Genomic DNA, 18,878 nt, shown 5'->3' on the forward strand with positions numbered 1-18,878 from the left:
ATTCTGGCTAAGAACCTTTTTTAGACAGGATTCTAACATTGTTGACCACCATGAAAATATTCAAAGTGATGGTACATCTGTACATCTGGTACATCTGTCTCAGTGATTGTGAATTTATGACTTTAAAGTGGTGTAGTGATTGAATATATCAGCTATAATATATTTCTATCCACTACAGTTGAATTTAAGTCAAGATTTTCAATTGCAAATAAATGCAATTATTTTTATTTTTATACTCAAAAATACTGGAAAAGCAATTATGCTTCATAAAAATGTTTAAGCGATAATCATTTTAAATAGAGCTGCACGATACTGGAACATTTTAACATTGCCATTTATTTTTATTCTGCAATATGTATTCCGATATGAATACAATTTCACCAGATGAACTTATATCTCTATCTGGAAAGAATATATAATGTTAGATTGATTAGGATGATTCTGCTGTGGAACTGCATCTCCATAAAATCTAATAAGCAATTTATAAATACAATAAAGAAGAAGATGCAATTTAAATACACAGTTTTATAATTTTCCAAAGTCTAATAATATTCGGGTACGATTAAATAAACGATTCAATAAAATGACTCATTATTAATGTTACAGATAGTACATTTCTTATATCTGAATGCTTTTAAAATCATTATACAATTAAAGGCCTCAAAAACACATGTAAACAATTAATTATAATACAAACTCAGCATTGCGTATCCTGCGATGTGACTATTGTGAATGATCACATTGCGATATCGATGCTGAAACGATATATTGTGCAGCCATAATATTAATTATAGAAAAAAATAGAAATGGATAAAAAATCATTTAGAAATTTGCAATTTTTAGTTTGGTGTTTTGTTCTGCAGACTACTAATGGCAGTGCTTCTTAATTTAAAATACAAATGTTGTCACTTAAAGCATAAAATGACATTTGATCAAAATAATAAACGGTGTCATGTTTCCCAATATAATATATTAATTTTTAAACTGAATACCATACATTTGACCTTTTAGGAGTTAATAAATCAATATTTTGTGGAAGAACCCTGTGATTTTCAATCACAGCAAATGATATAATTTGATATTTTGAAAAATTTTTGTCGTTTTCTGAAAAAAATAACACTTTTAAAATTTGGAATAAGTGTTTTTAACTGTAAAATGTTCATATTTTATCTCAAACACGTACATTACCTAATAGTACATTAGTAAATCCAGTACATCTAAGAATATTCAGGTGGTCATGAAATGTCATGAACTGACAACAGTTTAGAGTAGAGATGCCCAAACTAGGGCCCGCAGGCCAAAGTTGGCCCATGGTAAGCTTTGATTTGGCCGTCCCATCTAAAAAGAGAAGGGGGATTGATAGAGATTGCCATTTCAAATATATATTTGTTTGTTTTATTGTAAAGCTACAAAAAAGCCAACTGAAATGATATGTTAATGTTTCAGTTTAAAAGCTGTAGTTTAGTTTAAATTGTACATACTTTCACCCAACGAATAGAGGACAATGCAGACACTTTGGTGAGCAAATCAAGGCAGATTCTGCTTGACTAGTGTATTCAGCATTGAACTCCAGTGTCTTATAAATGTGATTGTTTTTATTGCAATAAGATTCAAAGTGATGTTTTCTATTTATTTTTAAATATTATTAAATAAATTATCAAATGACTCATGGCAACTTTAATGTAAAATAGTTTGGTATGTTTATCTTTGGCCTACGGCACTTAATGATATTTGGTTTGTGGCCCTTCACATGAAAGAGTTTGGGCACCCCTGGTTTAGAGCATCAAGGGTGTTTACATCTGCAAATCTGAATAGTTTGTGATGATTGTGTGTTGCAGGGGCTGTACAGAGGAGTACGAGATGAAGATGATGGAGCAGAAGGGAGAAGCGGAGCCAGTGGCCGCAGGCTATCGAGCAGGGCAGCGAACCCCAGTATGGCGCTGGGACAGTCCTCCTGCTACTCACAGCTCTGCCCAGCGCTGGACCCCCAGCGGACCCCCACCAGTCCCCAGCCGCACACACAAAGCTCTGGTTCCCGTTCCATACAGAGAGCCGCAACACATCTCTGCTAAACGGTGACACATTTCAGCATATGCTCGAAATAAAAAAATTAAAAAATCAGCTATTGGCCACTCTTAGTTTTTGGGATTTGTTTTTCTTCTCACTAGCTATTTCTGTCTCCTCCCACAGGCCTGTCAGTTATCCAGAAAACCATTACAGCGTGTCTCCTCTTGCTGGGGACAGAGGGCCGTACAGAAACCCTTCGGCTAGTTTCTCCAGTTCAGGCTCTGGCTTCAGCTCCACTGCGTTGGTGGTGCCAGGACTCAGTGGACCCTTCGTCCGCTATAAACCCTCTCGAGACGGGTCTGTTCTAATTCATTGTTGTTAAGATAGACTTGGGGAAAATATTGTCTGTTGGTATCTTAGAATAGAAATAGAGCAACTCGACTGGCACGGTGGCCCAGTGGTAGACACAAGGTAAACACTAAACAAAAGTTTCCATCTGAAGCTCCTTCACAGGACTCGACACTTGTAAGCACTCACTCCAACAGGTTTGTGCGGCGGTAAAGGAGCTGTTGTTTTGTGTTTACTTCATGTAATGTAATGTAATGTGTATTTATATAGCGCATTTATTGTGTATGGCCATACACTCAAAGCGCTTCACAATCATGAGAGGGGGTCTCTCCACACCACCACCAGTGTGCAGCATCCACTTGGATGATGCGACGGCTGCCACAGGACAACGGCGCCAGTGCGCTCACCACACACCAGCTATTGGTGGAGTGGAGGACAGTGATAGAGCCAATTCGGTGGAAGGGGATGATTGGGAGGCCATGATCGTAAGGGCCGATAGAGGGACTTTGGCCAGGGCACTGGGGTTAGACCCCTGCTCTTTCACAAGAAGTGCCATGGGATTTTTAATGACCACAGAGAGTCAGGACCTCGGTTTAACGTCTCATCTGAAAGACGGCGCCCACTGACAGTGTAGTGTCCCCTTTACTTTTACTGGGGCATTAGGACTCACATAGACCTCAGGTTGAGCGCCCCCTGCTGGCCTCACTAACACCACTTCCAACAGCAACCTAGTGTTCCCTAGTGGTCTCCCATCCAGGTACTAACCAGGCTCAGCCCTGCTTAGCTTCAGTGAGTAACCGGTCTTGGGCTGCAGGGTGATATGGCTGTGGCCACTTCATGATTAAAGTTGTTACTCATCCACCGGTTCCCACCTCAAAATGAGCGAGTTTGAGCTACTTGTACATTTAGGTAGCGTTTAAAAAAAACATAACTCCAATGAAGAAACTTGACACAAAGGCACATAAACACCTCACTGCCAACTAGTGTTTCAGAAGAGTTATTGCAGAGCAACACAAACAGCTCGCAGAAGTATACATGCACGGCAATGCGCAAGGCTTACATTGTGGGTGATGCCGATCAACACAGAAGTATAAACCAGGCTAAACGCATCTGGGCATGGTTTTGATAGCCTAGTATGAGTACACCCTAAGAAATTGCATACTGTCAAAATGCTACATTTTAGCTTAAGGAAAAATTATTTATAAAAAACTGACATTTCTATATTAGACTTACTCAGTGACTAAGTGTACACATAGGGATACTGGGTGTCCGGATCCCAAAGTTTACTCTTTTTTTTTTTGCCCATGCCGAATGTTATTGCGTGTATCCACTTTTGTCTTCTTATAGACTGGCTTTCATGGCTCAATAGATGATAAAAACATAGTTGTGTGTGTTTTTTTAGCTTGTTTACTGTACACCATGCCGAACAACAGCTTTCAGGCATTGTTCTGTTTTTATGTTGTTAATCAGAAATGACAAGGAGGCAGTCTCCCACAATAGAAAGTCAATGGAGAGGGTTGGATTGTTTTTGCCTCTGGGGTGGGCATGGCTTAAATAAACTCTGTCTCTATGACAGTTCCTGTCGCTAAAATGATTAACTGATCCAGTTATTGGAAACTTACTTATTGGATGGCATTTTGACACTTTAGGATCACACACACACACACACACACATTATACCCTCTGCCTCATGACCATTATACAGGTGATCATTCTTTTTTTTTTTTTTTTTTTTTTTTTACATATATACTGATGAACAGTGTAATATGAATAGAAAAATGTTCATTTAATTTGAACTGAAATTCATTAATGAGTGAAATAAAAGACCACAAATGATCATTCAATTTAGGAGATGTTTACATGACAGTTTTCAACCAAAACAATATACATTTTGGCCCTTCCTTTACACAACAACCTCAGTTTGAGGCCTGAAGATGCATGACGTTCAAGTTGACAACCTAAGCTGTACTAATGAAGCAAATATGAGCAGGCACATTCCTTTACAAAATGATATCGCCAACTACAGACCTGCAATGCAAAACAAAGTGTTTATTATCAACAGGGTTTGTATTAGGGCTAGAAATCCTGGAAAATGCTTGATTTTTAATATAATATTTTCAAGGTTAGAAAAGTGCTTCGATTTTGGACAAAGTGCTTGAACCTGCTTGAATTTGAAATTGCAGGGCTTGAAATTGCGAGTGTTTTAGTTGCATATGCGCCCAAAATCTTATCTATGCAAGCTCAAAATATATTAGGGAGCATTTGTGCGGGTGCAAAAAGTTGTTGCCATGCGACCAGTTTTCATTGCAAAATGTTCACCGCATGTGGGTATTTAGGAGAAATTAGGTTTTTGCGTATTTAGGAGACATAAAAATGCCAAACGCAGTGCTTAGAAATAGTTTAAGCCAGTTGACATATAACTCATTTGTGTATGTAATCTTAAAAGCAGTAACGGTCTTTTTTTATGAGATGCAATGTCAGTTTAATCTTAGTAGATGCAAGCCCTTTTGTGAGGGTGAACGCGCTGCAGTTGCACGATTGACAACATTGTGACGTTTAAATAGAACGTCTCACGATGAAAATGTGTGGCAAACGCTGATACCTGCAAACTCCATCCCTCAGGCTTTACAGTGAACGGCTCGGACCCATAAGGATTTCATTTGTTACATGAATTTTGAATAGCAATGCACATGAAATATCATGAACGACTGGTCATAAAAGTTTGGTACTACACCCAAACAAAATCTGACTGTAGGAAAGAGACCAAAACTTCAAATATACTTTAAATAACTAAACTTTATTTATTTTAGTTTTTTTATACCATTTTTGGGCGAACTATCCCAATAAATCCATGCTCCAAAGTTTTCAACAATTTAAGTTAAAATGTAACATTGTGTTGATTAAAATAGCACAATAGATTTAAATGTGAATACGTTCATACATTATATGTAAATGTAATTTACTGTGGTTGTTAGGTGCTGGAAAAGCATAAAATGCACCTTGAAAGTGCTTGAAAAGTGCTGGAATTTGAAGTTGTAAAAGGTGCAAGAACCCTGTACAATACATATTATATATGTTGTCATATTATATATACAGTAAATAGTGTTCAAATATATTTTTACTTTTATTTATTATGTATTTTTGCAATTTGTTTACAATACAAAAATACAAACTTATTTTTTTGTCTTTTTTTTTTTTTTTTACAATGTTCATGTATCCTAATAAATTAAACAAACTACATTTGTACACAACACCATGTCATCTGCAAGACCACAGAAAATGCAAGCACAATGGTCAAATCCATCCATTTAGCATTTTTGTTTAGAAATACAATTGAAAAGTGCAGTGCAGAGGATTTCAAAGCTTTTAAAAATTCCCATATGGTATTGGCATTACAATGGGAAATTCAGAAGAACTCATGTGGCTTAATAAATCACACTTCCCAATTTTTCAGCTTGTTTTTCCATTGAAAACTAATATAACAGAAGCTGTAAATGTCAGGGTGGAAATGAACATCTTCAGGCAGTGTTTAACATCTTCAGTGGGTGTGACTGATGGTAAAAGAGGCTGCGGTTCAGGCATGTTTCAGCTAGACCTCCACTGCTGATTCACAGGCCTATTGTGTGTGTGTATTGTATATGTATATAATGCAGAGGTCATGGCATGTACAGGCACTCATAGTGCACTGTTGTGTGCCACCCTGTTTAACCAGAAGAACTTGTTGTGAATGTTTTTCCCCCAATGTTGAATCCCTGAATTGGTCACTATAAAACCAGGAACAAAAAAAATCTGTTATTTTCCCTTCTTGAGTCCCCTATTCAAGTCGCATGCATTCATATTTAATGCAGTTATAAAAAGTGGGTCACTGATTAGCATATTGTGGTTGTTCTGCATCTAATTAAGGCTTGTCCTCTTCAAACACCAGCCCCATGACAAACACCTCCCATATTTAGAGAGCTCGCAAAGAGATTTGAAGGAAGACTAATTCAGCTTATTGTGTTTTTGGCCACGTTTACACCTGCTATTAAAATACATTTTCGTCACAAGTGGACAACACTAAATATTTTTTTAAAAGAGGTCTGAAATGTTTTGACCTTGTCCACTTTTGTCCTTTTCCAGTGGTAGTTGAAAACACATTTGATTGGATTGCTTTTGAAGTGGAAACACTTTTGTGGTCAAATGTATCCAAACATTTACTAAAGACCACTTACTCTCCATCAGCTGACGCAATGTGGTATTTATGGGACATGTTGTGAGCAATAGCATAAGAACAATGCATCTCAGTACACAGATTACAAATGAAATTGTAGTCGCCATCTATGGCGTAACATGGGTGCATTCATTCAACACTATTCACTATACACAGTTCTCTTCAGCTGATCAATAATGACCCCAGCTGACCCCCCATTTTCCTCAATTCCCCTGCATTTTTTGTTCAAAATGAGTTTGGAACTATTCAAGGGTAAGTAAATTATGACCAAATGCTCATTTTTCGGTGAACCTTTTAATACCAGGTGGAAATAAGGCCATGGATGTTTGCTGTCATAATATTTGATTTAAAATTTAAAGGTTTCTGGTGATTTCTTGATGTTCATAATGCCTATATATATATATATATATATATATATATATATATATATATATATATATATATATATATATATATATATATATATATATATATATATGTTACATTCAGGTAGTTAATTCCAACTTTAAGCAGACTTTAAAGTTTTTTATTTGCCTCTTACGCATGTTTCACACCGCAAACAAAGCGTAAGCAGCGTGTGCGCAGTGTGTATGGAGAGCAAAAGCAGCGTGCAGGCATTTGCTCTTCACACCGACTGTGTCTCTGTTCAGGTGCTCTCGGTCAGGAGACAATCGCCTGTGATGTCATGTCATTTTGTTTTTGATTGTCAGGATGGCTATAGTTATAAAACAATATAGTTATAAAATTATTTATAAAATATAGTTATAATGATATTTATACATGATCAAACTAGTGTGCAACTAGTAGCAGAACTAGTACTAAAATTGTTTTAAATTTGCTTTTGTATTTCGGCCCAACTAAATATTTATTAATAATAATAATAATTTGTTACATTTATATAGCACTTTTCTGGGCACTCAAAGCGCTTTACACATAGGGGGAATCTCCTCATCCACCACCAGTGTGCAGAATCCACCTAGACGACGCGACCGCACACCACACACCAACTGATTGGTGGAGAGGAGACAGAGTGATGAAGCCAGTTATGATATGGGGAGGGTTAGGAGGCCATGATGGACAGGCCAATGGGCAAATTTGGCCAGGATGCCAAACGACTGGGATTTTTAACGACCACAGAGAGTCAGGACCTTGGTTAAATGTCTTATCTGAAAGATGGCGCTCACTGAGCAGTATAGAGTCCACGTCATTATATTGGGGCATTAGGACCCACACAGACCGCAGGTTGGGCGCCCCCTGCTGGCCTCACTAACACCACTTCCAGCAGCCGGCAACCTAGCTTTCCCATGTAGTCTCCCATCCAGATACTGACCGGGGGCTGCCCTGCTTAGCTTCAGTGGGTGACCATGTGAGAGTTGCAGAGAGCTAGCTGCTGAGCTTGTTGCCGTTTTTAATCGTTTATGTTCATTTGATTGACTATATAAAAATCAGTGGGTGTAATCGATGCATGTATTGGGTAAAATTGCTACTTTTTACTGTCATTCAATGTGTTTTTGGTCCTTATCAATGCACTGTCACTTTAATTGTGAGCACTGTCACTTCTAAGTGTGAGCAGCGTGGCAAAAATAGACCCAGCGCTGAAACTATCGCGGCACTGCTGCATCAGCGACGATCACGCCTCACGCTGACGCACTGCTTCTGCGTGCGGTCTGATAGCTCAAATCTGTTAACATGGATGGCAAAAAAACACTCGCTGCTCATGTTCTGCTCACGCTTGTGGTGTGAAATAGGCTTTAGTCTTGTGTTTGTGTAAATGTCCTTGTTAGTTTTTATCATATTTGGTCAACTTTATTTCTTTAACGGCTGAACACTGTAGTGTTAGTCAAAGTAAACCACAAGTCTAGTCTAGTTTTAGTCAAAGTAAAACAAATATTAGTTTAGTTTTAGTCTTAATCTAGTTTTTAATTTAACAAAATGTTTATAAAAAAATTAGACTAAAACTAAAACTAGACTAAATACTTGGTTAACTTTGACTTAAAACTAGAATGTTCAGCAACCAAAAGTCTGCATTTTAGTCTGGTTTTAGTCAAAGTAAACTTCAGGTATTTTAGTCTAGTTTTAGTCTTGGGCACCTAAAGGTCTCTGCATTTTAGTCTAGTCTTAGTCAAAGTAAACCTCAAGAATTTTAGTCTAGTTTTAGTCTTAGTCTAGTTTTTAATTTGACTAAAATTAGACTAAGACTAAAACTAGACTAAAATACTTGGTTTACTTTGACTTAAAACTACAGTGTTCAGCTACTAAAAGTCTGCATTTTAGTCTAGTTTTAGTCAGAGTAAACCTCAAGTATTTTAATCTAGATTACATCTTGGGCAACTAAAGGTCTCTGCATTTAAGTCTAGTCTTAGTCAAAGTAAACCTCAAGTATTTTAGACTAGTTTAAGTCTTAGTCTAGTTTAAGTTAAAGTAAACCAAGTATTTTAGTCAAGTTTAATCTAGTCTTGGTCTAGTTTCAGTCGCTCTAATTTTAGTCAAAGTAAACTATGGCCCGGTTTCACAGACAGGGCTTACACTAGCCAGGATTAGGCCAAAGTTCAATTAGAACATTCAAGTAATTTTATAAACATGCTTAGAAAAAAAATCATTACTGGCGTGTATCTTGGGACAAAACAAAGGCACTGATATATTTAAAAATCACTTTACATTTTAGTCTAGGACTAGGCTTAATCCTTGTCTGTGAAACCGGAGGTATGTGTTTTAGTCTACTTTTAGTCTTTGTCTAGTTTCAAATTAAACATCTTGGTGTTTTAGTCTGGATTCTGTCTAGTCTAGATTAAAACCTTGATACCAATAGGATCATTATTGATTTACCTTACAGTTAATTCATAATTAGATTGTTTTACTTAGATTCACCTTCTCATAACAATTTATGTTCATGTCTTTCAGGAGAGGCTGGAACAGACTCGCATTACTTCTTAACTGTACTGCTCATTGTCTGACTTAATTAAATTCTTTCCAGTGATATCTTTTCACATTGGGCTACTTAAAAACCAGAACTAAGTGCCTCAGAGCCCAGGTTGAATAAATTGAATAGCCCTATGGCTTGAAACAACCAAAAGTTGACACAGCTGCTGTGCTGCACTTTCTCATCTGCTCATCTAATGAATCATAACTAAATCTGTGTTGACAAAAATAAAGAGCCATTTTTTCCTACATTTTAGTCATTTAGCTGTCAACAATATTTGTTAATTTTCTTGTGTTTCTTAGTTTTAGCAAAAAGGTAGTTGATAAATATATTTCATCGTTATTTTAATGTTTTTTTTTTTTACTTTTCCTGACTTGTAAGCAGTTTCAAGTGCATTGGAGTGTTGTGGAGAGATGTTAGGGTACTGTTGGTCCGTCAGTATTTGACACGGGCTGTTTCTGGTGGTGATTCAGCGGGATGTGCTAATGAGTGCTATTAATAGTCCTGTCAGATTCAGCTGAACATCACTCAGACCCACAGGGTGACGAGTGACAGAACACTCAGGCTCTAACAGACTCAGTACTCATTATGGAGTGTGTATGATGCAAACCTAGTCACACTGTTTCAAAACTGGATCCTGATGGGTTTCTTAATCTACAGAATGTGCTGGAATGGGTTTGTTTTACTGTTGGCATTTTGCTTTTGCAAAATTTAGCTTGAAAGATGTTAATTAACTACTGTATATAATATCTTATAAGTTTAGCTAGATGATTTTAGGAAGCCAGAATATATTCAATGTTAACTTGTTTGTGTTTGTTGTGTGTGTGTAGGTTTGGGTCTGTACAGCGGCCTCTCCAGCCGTTTGACCCACATATTACTGTTGATGTCTCAAGCGGAGAATCATCTTCTGGTTTCACTAGTCAAGAAAGCACAATGGAGCGCAACAAGTCAGGTAAAAAAAAAAAAAGAAAGACACTGCAAAACTACAAAGGCATGGAGTCTTTAAAACTGTTTGGTTTGTTTTTTGTATATGGCACTATCACTTTGTGAACTCTGCCCTCTGCTGGGTGAACTCGGAAAATATCCCTTTAGATGGAACAACTGAGAAATTGAAAACCTTTCTTTCAGTTGATTTCTGATTTTAAATTATAGAAAGCTAAAACTTAATAGTTTTATAGTAAAAAAAAAAAAAAAAAAAAAGAATATTAAACTAAAAATGTAAGCCAATACAGAAAACAAGGGGGAAGAAACAATAATAGTATAAAGCGGTAACACTTTACAATAAGGTTCATTAGTTAATGCATTTACGAACATGAACTAATCATTAACAACGCATGTACAGCATTTATTAATCATAATTGAACATTTACTAATGCATTATTAACATCCAAGTCCATGCTTGTTAACATTAGTTAATGCACCATGAGTTAACAAACTAACAATGAACTACTGTATTTTCATTAACTAATGTTAACTAACATGAACAAACACAGTAGTAAATGTATTTTTCATTGTTTGTTCATGTTAGTAAATGCATTAATTAACATTAACTAATGAACCTTATTGTAAAGTGTGACCCATAAAATAATACTAAAATGACACTAACAAAATGACTGACTCAACAACAATCTTATTATTAAAAACAAAGAAGAGAGGCTTTCTCTTTAGCTAACTGCTGACTTCAGTTGTCAGATCAGCTTTTAGTGATTAATTCTGGTGAACAAAACCAATCTGAACAGTTTTTAATTTTGTAACAACATTCAATTCAGTGATGTCTCACTTTTATTTTTACTTCTATTTTTACTTTCTTTATCATTTTTTTTTCCGGTTCAGCTTAGGTCAGACATTAAAATGTAGATAATATTGATACATATAGAAATACGCACTGCTACAATTTACCAAACAAGAAATGATCAGGAAAACATAATTATACACTAAATAAGTATACAGTATAAATAAAAGGTAAAATACAACATTTATACACAAAGATATACAAACATAAGATAACAAAAATAAAATAATCAAATAAAAAATTTTATTGAATAAATAAATAAATATATAATACAAATAAAAGAAAGAAAAAATGTCAATTAAGATATAGCTGTCTCCTTAAAAAAATGAGAAAAGGGCTCCAGACTTTCTGGAACTGTTCTGGCTTTTGTTTTATTGCAAACCAAATCTTTTCCATTTGAAGAGGATGTAGGAAATCAGAAACCCATTGCCGAAAAGAAGGGGGAGCTGCGGACTTCCAACTCATAAGGTTGCAAAGGCTACACTATCGGCCTGTAATTAATTTAATTTAATATATTCTGACAGGATTCCAAACTGTGCTGTCAAGGGGTTTGGGTTAGGGATGCAACGATTATAGATTTTGGTTGTGCGATTAAAGTCTGAGGAATAATCACTGTTATCACGATTATTATGCATTCGTTAATTTCAAAACACAGCTAGTTTAGAAAATCACATGAAAACTCCTTATATTTTAAAGTGTTGTTTATTGCTGCTCAGTAACCTAAATAATACGACACAAAACAATAATAAAAAAACAAACAAAAGTCCAATTCTCTTTGGACTTAAAAATAACCGAAAAAAAGTTTTGGCATTTAAACATAAGTAAGAATTTTACACTAAAAATAAGTGTCAATAAAAATAAAAAAAAACTTTTAAATGAATAAATAAAATTGAAATAAATACATTTTAAATAAACAAAAATTTATTAACTTAAATGAATAAGTTACAATTAAAATAAATTAATATAATTTTTAATAAATAATTAAATGTAAATAAATTAAAAATAAATGAAAATAAATAAATGAAATTAAAATAAAATAAACTAAAAATAAAAATAAATTAATAAATAAATTTTTAAATAAATGAATTTAAAATAAATGTATAAATAAATGTAAAAATATTATTTTAATAAATTAAAGTAATAAATAAATGAAATTAAAATAAATAAATAAAATTTAACATTTATAAATAAATGAATAAATAAATAAGTAGTATTTGTCTAATGTAAATCTAAGTTACATAATAGCTACGTATTTCCCTTTTACAGTGAAGAAATATACTCAAAGGCTGCTGAACCTTTTGATCAACTATATTACAAAATTGTGTTTTATTTTTCATTTTGTATTTTTTTACTCCGTGTATGGTGCTCGCCAACCAGTAGGTTTGCTAGAAAGTACAAGTATGTCGCTCCATATATGCAAGCCATGCGCCTCTATTGGAAATAACGAACTTTTTGCGCACGCAAAAGATGTGATATGTGACTGGCCTTTAGTTAATAGCCTCAGCCATAGTTAATCCAGTGTGCATAGTGTACAAGTTCAGAACTTCAAACTAGTACTCAGTTGGCAAAACTTTTAAGCCTTCACAATTAATTAACCGTGACAAACTAAAGCGCAGTTAATAGTCTAACCGGTTTATCGTTGCATCCCTAGTTTGGGTCTATTGACAATGAAAAAAACACAGAAAAACACCCGAAGACTTTCCCCCAAAAATCAGACAATTTCAAACATGACCACAAAGTTTGTAACAGTGTGGCTGGTTCGGTTGTACAGTGAAGACAAGTTGGTCAAGATCAGAGAAATTTTATTTAGTTTAGTTCTAGATCCGTGTATTCTGTAAATGACCTTAAATTGAATGTGAGTATGCCTAGCGTTTATTGATGATGAGTGTATTCTTGCAGGAATAAGATCCCAATATTTTCTTCAATGATTAAATTCAGTTCCTTCTCGCAAAAAGCCCTCAGTATATGTTGCGGGGGACTGTTTCATGACTTTCTGTATTATTTTTTAGACATTCAAACACAATAACTTACAAATGTGGTCCAACAAACATTCACAAAACAATCGACAATAAAACATGCAACATACAAACAATTTATTTATAAAATAAAAACATTTAAGAAAAAGAAAACAAATTTATGTCAGCACCGGTAGCCTAGTGGTACTGTGCGCTGACAAATAGCACCAGTGTGCTCGTGGCGACCCGAGTTCGATTCCCGTCTCAGGTCCTTTGCCGATCCCTTCCCTCTCTCTGCTCCCAATGCTTTCCTGTCTGAATTCTCTACTGTCCTATCAAAATAAAGGTGAAAACCCCCTAAAAAAATTATTATATAAAAAAATAAATATTTAAAAATACAAAATAATAATAAATAAAAGCATAAAACAGATCAATAATCTTTTGTTTTTATCTGCATTAGTCTAGTCTTCTTCAATGTTGATCAATTTTGATGTCTCACTTTTCTGTATAAGAGGGGCAAGAAATCACATCACTAATTCACGTCACTGTCCTCGTCACATCTTAGTCTTAAAAAGATAGCAGATAAAAAATATTCAGCGTTATTTTCATTGTCAAATTGAACCATGAATTGATTGAAGAGAGAATCGAAATGCATTGCGAAAATTTCAGAATCGATGCAGAATCATTTTTCGATTCACAATGCATCAGTCTAATATTACCCTGGTAAAACTGAGCTCAGAATCAATTGAAGTAAAATAGCGATGCGTTTTGAAAAATTCTGCAAAAGGTTTTTCGGCACAGCTCTACCAGTGACCGCATTTACACCCTGATTTCTGACCAAATAAAGATGTTTATACGGTATTTATGTGATATTTTAAAAAGATGAATTGTAAAGCGCATGTTTGTGTGTTGGACAGAGCCCATGTGGCATGTACCTGCATCCTCGAGGGGTGTATCTGCGAACTCAGCTCAGAGAAGACAGACCCGACAGGACGGCGCAGGGAAGGACTCTCCCAACCGTCACTCAAAGGTAAAAAGCCCCCCTCATCATTATATTAACCCTTAATTAAACTGATGTTTGATTAATAAATCCTTCTCTTTATCTCAGGGTGAAACACACTACTCCAGTCACTCCAGCAGTAACACACTCTCCAGCAACGCTTCCAGCAGTCACAGTGACGAGCGCTGGTTTGACGGGGTCGGAGGTGGGGTTTCTGGGGCCCTCAGTGACCCTTCAGACCCAGATCCTGACCCCATGGGTAAAGGAGGATCCAGTGACAGTGGAATCGATGCTTCCCTCTACACGCCGAGTCCCAACACTAAAGGAGCCAAACCCAGCCGCAGTCTTGCAGGAACACCCCACAAACCCTTGCACGCCTCTGCTACATACAGCGGCCTGCAGGAGCTGGCAGGAGCCGGAGCGTGGACGGTCGGAGACGGTCGACGAAGAGAATCATCACCCATCATTGCCGCATCAGCAAATCAAAGCAAGAACTACCGAACTCGTACATTCCCCCCTCCCGGATCAGCCAGTGCTGATAACTTTAAACCCAGGTATTGTATTTATTCATTTAATAAATGTACATAGTAATAAAACATCTATAACAGGTAAAACTTACTATAAAGGCTGTATTCATAATTTTGTTGAGTAAAAGTTGAGTAAGTCACTTCAAAAAGTTATTAATTGCTAATTAAAGCATTAAAATGTGTTTAAAAAGACATTGTCGGATAAGTTACTTAAAGTCAATCAATTAATACTGCTTAAAATTACTATAAATCTCAAAGAATAGACTAATTAAACTCAAACATTAAAAAGGCAAATTTTAATTGTTTTAATTTTAGCTTTTACTAAAAAAAAAAAAAAAAGTGAAACATTATATGCATAAAATTTCGAAGTAATAACAGCATATTTCATACCATATATTAATAATATACCATATATTAGGGATGAAAACAATACAGTCGGTTCGGTTCGGTTCTGATGGCTTGACACATGTGTTTTTCTTTTGTTATTCTATGTTTAGGCAATAGGATAAAAAATAAAAACGGTTTATTGCAATACTCCTTTATTTTACGTTAAAGCCATGAGAAGTACACTAGTTCCTGTTGTATAAAAAAACACTGAAATCTCACAGCTGCTGGTAGCCAGCATGTACAAACTGGGGAACACATACATTCCTACATTTTGAAAGTAAACATGTGAAGTTATTTAACATAAATTGACTATTTCAAATAAACATATTTGTACTTCAGTAAACATAAATAAACCAACTAATTATCTCGGTGCTGAAAAAAAAGTGCGAGACAGTAGTCTGTAAGTTAACGCAGATTGAGTGCTTTTATAAGATGACCAAAGTCTGCATCTCCATTCACTAAAACGGCTGCAAATCTTTAGCAATGAACACCCCCACTGCCTTTGTTATTAGTATGTTTGCTGGAAGAATTCAGCAAGGGATTGTTGTTTTTTTTGGAGAACTTTATTACCTTCTCTGCTATCCTGCCCTCAGACAGTGATATTGCTTGGTGATGGCGCCGCAGATGTGCTGTCATGTGCTATCATCAGACATACTGTGAAAATTTCCTTGCTCTGTTAAACATCAATTGGAAAATATTTTAAAAAGAAGAAAAGAAATATTCGAAGGGGGCTAATGGTTCTGACTTCAACTGTATATAAAATAACCCTTAAGGTCTTTACATTGGCTCCCAGTTACATTCAGAATAGATTTTAAAGTATTAGTACTTGTCTATAAATCACTAAATGGCCTAGGACCTCAATACATTACAGATGTGCTCACTGAATACAAATCTATTAGATCACTCAGATCTTTAGGATCAAATAAACTAGAAATTCCAAGGGTTCAGTCAAAGTAGGGTGAATCTGCCTTCAGCAACTATGCCTCCTGCTGCTGGAATCAGCTTGCAGAAATGATCAGGTGTGCTCCAACATTAGGCACATTCAAATCAAGACTGAAAATACATTAATCTGTTTAGCTGTGCCTTTACTGATGAGCGCTGTGCTACGTCTCACAGATCACACTATTATGTCTTTCTTTTCTTTTTCATTCTTTTATAACCTGTTTTAACAAATTTGTATTATTTGTTTTTTTTTATTTTCTTATAGTTGTCTTTTTTATTCTTGTTTTTGTAAAGCACTTTGAGTTACCATTGCGTATGAAATGTGCTATGTGCTATGTAAATAAACTTGCCTTGCCTAAATATATTAGCTTTAGCAAAGAGTCATTTGATTAATACAGTTCAGAAATCAGTTTAAACTTTTATGAAGTTAAGCTTAAAATAATAACGATCACACTTTACAATAAGGTTCATTAGTTAATGTTAATTAATGCATTTACTAACATGAACAAACAATGAACAATACATTTACTACAGTGTTTATTCATGTTAGTAAATGTCAAAGATATATACATTAGATGTCGCCTACCCTGTTGTTGTCTATTGGAAGGAATGCGTCAATAGAGCCGCCATTTTGGAACAGGGTAGCGCTCCTTTGAAATGAATGCGGGACCAAGCTGCAGTGGAGGACTGTGGCCATCCAATGCCAGAGATATACACATATACACATATATCTATGATCGGGAGTTTTGTTTTATTTATTTTTTTATGACAATTGTAATTTTACATCACTTTTCTACATTGATAGATCACTGATCGCATGGGCATTCCTTACTACTCACCCTCCCTGTTAAATTTGATCTAATCCGTGTCCTGAAACACACCTCCTCTCCTGCTGTCACTTCTCATACTGACAGAGGGAGTGATTCGTTTGTGAATGAATCTCCGTTATGAACGACTCGTTCACTAGCCGACAGTAATACAAGTTTCTGGCACCGCAGCATCTCGTTGTCATATTTCTTTTGCATTGTTTGCTGATTTTATTCAACAAAACTAGCATAAGCTGAGTATTTAGTGCGAGTTGAAGCTACTTTTGGTGAATGCAGTGTGACTGTATTATCATCAATAACGCTACCTGTTTGGCACAAATTTCAGAACATACAAAAACGTAAAAAACTTAAACTTACCTATGAAATGTTCTGCCTTTGTGCTTTGTTTTCTTTGTTTGCACGTTACTACACTCATAGACAGCGATACAGTCCCGCATCTTCACGTAATAACACTGTCTTGTCTAGTGCGGTTGAATGACACTTGTCCTGGGAGCACTGTACCAATGTGGTGGCGCTATAGACGCATGCTCAGGGTCCCTATGCGATATCTAGTGTATATATCTATGAGTAAATGTTAGTTAATGAAAATACAACTGTTCATTGTAAGTCATGTTAACTCATGATGCATTAACTAATGTTAATAATGCATTAGTAAATGTTCAATTATGATTAATAAATGCTGTACATGTGTTGTTCATGATTAGTTCATTTTATTAAATGCATTGACTAATGAACCTTATTGTAAAGTGTTACCTTAATAACAGATGTTCACTTTGTGTTTGACTTTTGTTTTGTAATCATGCAGAAAAAGGGTAAACATTTATATTTAACGACTAATATATCGGCTTAACCAGTTATATAATCAGTTTTAGTAAAAAGAATTCCACATCAGTGCATTCCTAAATATTAGTAATTACACTGATATAAGTTTTAGTGTGTTATATATTAGGCTAGTATCTTGTATTCTGGTTTCGGATCTTGATATCTTACTGTATTTTCAGTACTTAAGATTGATTAAATTAACAAGGGTTGCTTATTTTGGTTGGTTTTCTTGTGAATTAAAAATGTAATAAGAAACTTGTTGAACTGTTATCATTTTTCAACTTATAATGCAGTGTTTTTATTTAACATTAAAAATACCTGTATAACACATTATACAAATAGGCTTTACGGAAAGTGTTACAATGTCTAGCGATAACAGATTAAAATCACAGCTATAGTGTTTTATAAAGCTTATTTTTCACTGTTAGTAATTCTGCGTAATCCCGGCCAGCTGGCATCTGAATTGTGTGTATCTGTGTTTGGATTTAGGGCCTGCTATACTCCTCAAGGATATAAGACCCCTGCTGTGGTCGATAAACCTCGGCCTTTCAGATCATCGACGGTCACGCCCACATCAGGCTCCGCCCAGCTGTCAAGCGCAACACAGCTCTCAAGCTCTGCCCCCAAGTCATACAGTAAAAGCAAGAATGCCTGGCAACAGGAGGAGAACAGCACAGCAAGCAACAGCACTACTGATGGCAACAACAGCAAGTATGTGTTTGTACTAGTGTCGTTTTTGGTGAATGGTTTTCATTTGAGTTTTAGTCTAATCTTTGTGTGAAGCTGACATTTTAGTTTTAGTCACATTCAAACTCCTTTTAGTCTAGTCAGGTTTTAGTCGAATAAAGGTCTGAGCATATACATTTTTTATTTAATCAGAATCATTCATGACTATTTGTGTCTAGTTTTAGTTGACGAAAACTGATGATGTTTAGTTTTAGTCAATAAAAATAGCATTTTAGGCTCTTTAAGTAATGAAATTCTGTTTAACCTAGTCAATATAATATCTAGTAGTAAAGACAAAACCAAAATCTTTTAGACAAACCCATTTCAAACACGGTTATATCACAGGGTGATTCCAAAAGAATATCACAACTTTGAAATTTTGTATTTAATTACAGAAACATGATGGAACTTGGGT

General features: G+C 35.4%; 1 protein-coding gene across 7 annotated transcripts in view; it reads left to right on the plus strand.

The window, feature by feature from the left end:
* Positions 1–18,878, plus strand: part of sipa1l3 (signal-induced proliferation-associated 1 like 3) — a 189,424-nt gene that overhangs the window by 160,288 nt on the left and 10,258 nt on the right. For all 7 annotated transcript variants that reach the window (XR_015515125.1, XR_015515127.1, XR_015515126.1 and 4 more), the window contains 6 exons: positions 1,839–2,075; positions 2,191–2,364; positions 10,316–10,437; positions 14,150–14,262; positions 14,341–14,786; positions 18,227–18,448. Coding sequence is in view for 4 of the 7 variants with exons in the window: in XM_087293316.1 (XP_087149442.1) it covers positions 1,839–2,075; positions 2,191–2,364; positions 10,316–10,437; positions 14,150–14,262; positions 14,341–14,786; positions 18,227–18,448 (1,314 nt within the window). In the remaining 3 variants the exon portion in view is untranslated. The remainder of the gene's footprint in view (positions 1–1,838; positions 2,076–2,190; positions 2,365–10,315; positions 10,438–14,149; positions 14,263–14,340; positions 14,787–18,226; positions 18,449–18,878) is intronic.

Source organism: Danio rerio, chromosome 18, assembly GCF_052040795.2.
Source record: "Danio rerio strain M-AB ecotype USA chromosome 18, GRCz13ab, whole genome shotgun sequence".
Taxonomy (NCBI): domain Eukaryota; kingdom Metazoa; phylum Chordata; class Actinopteri; order Cypriniformes; family Danionidae; genus Danio; species Danio rerio.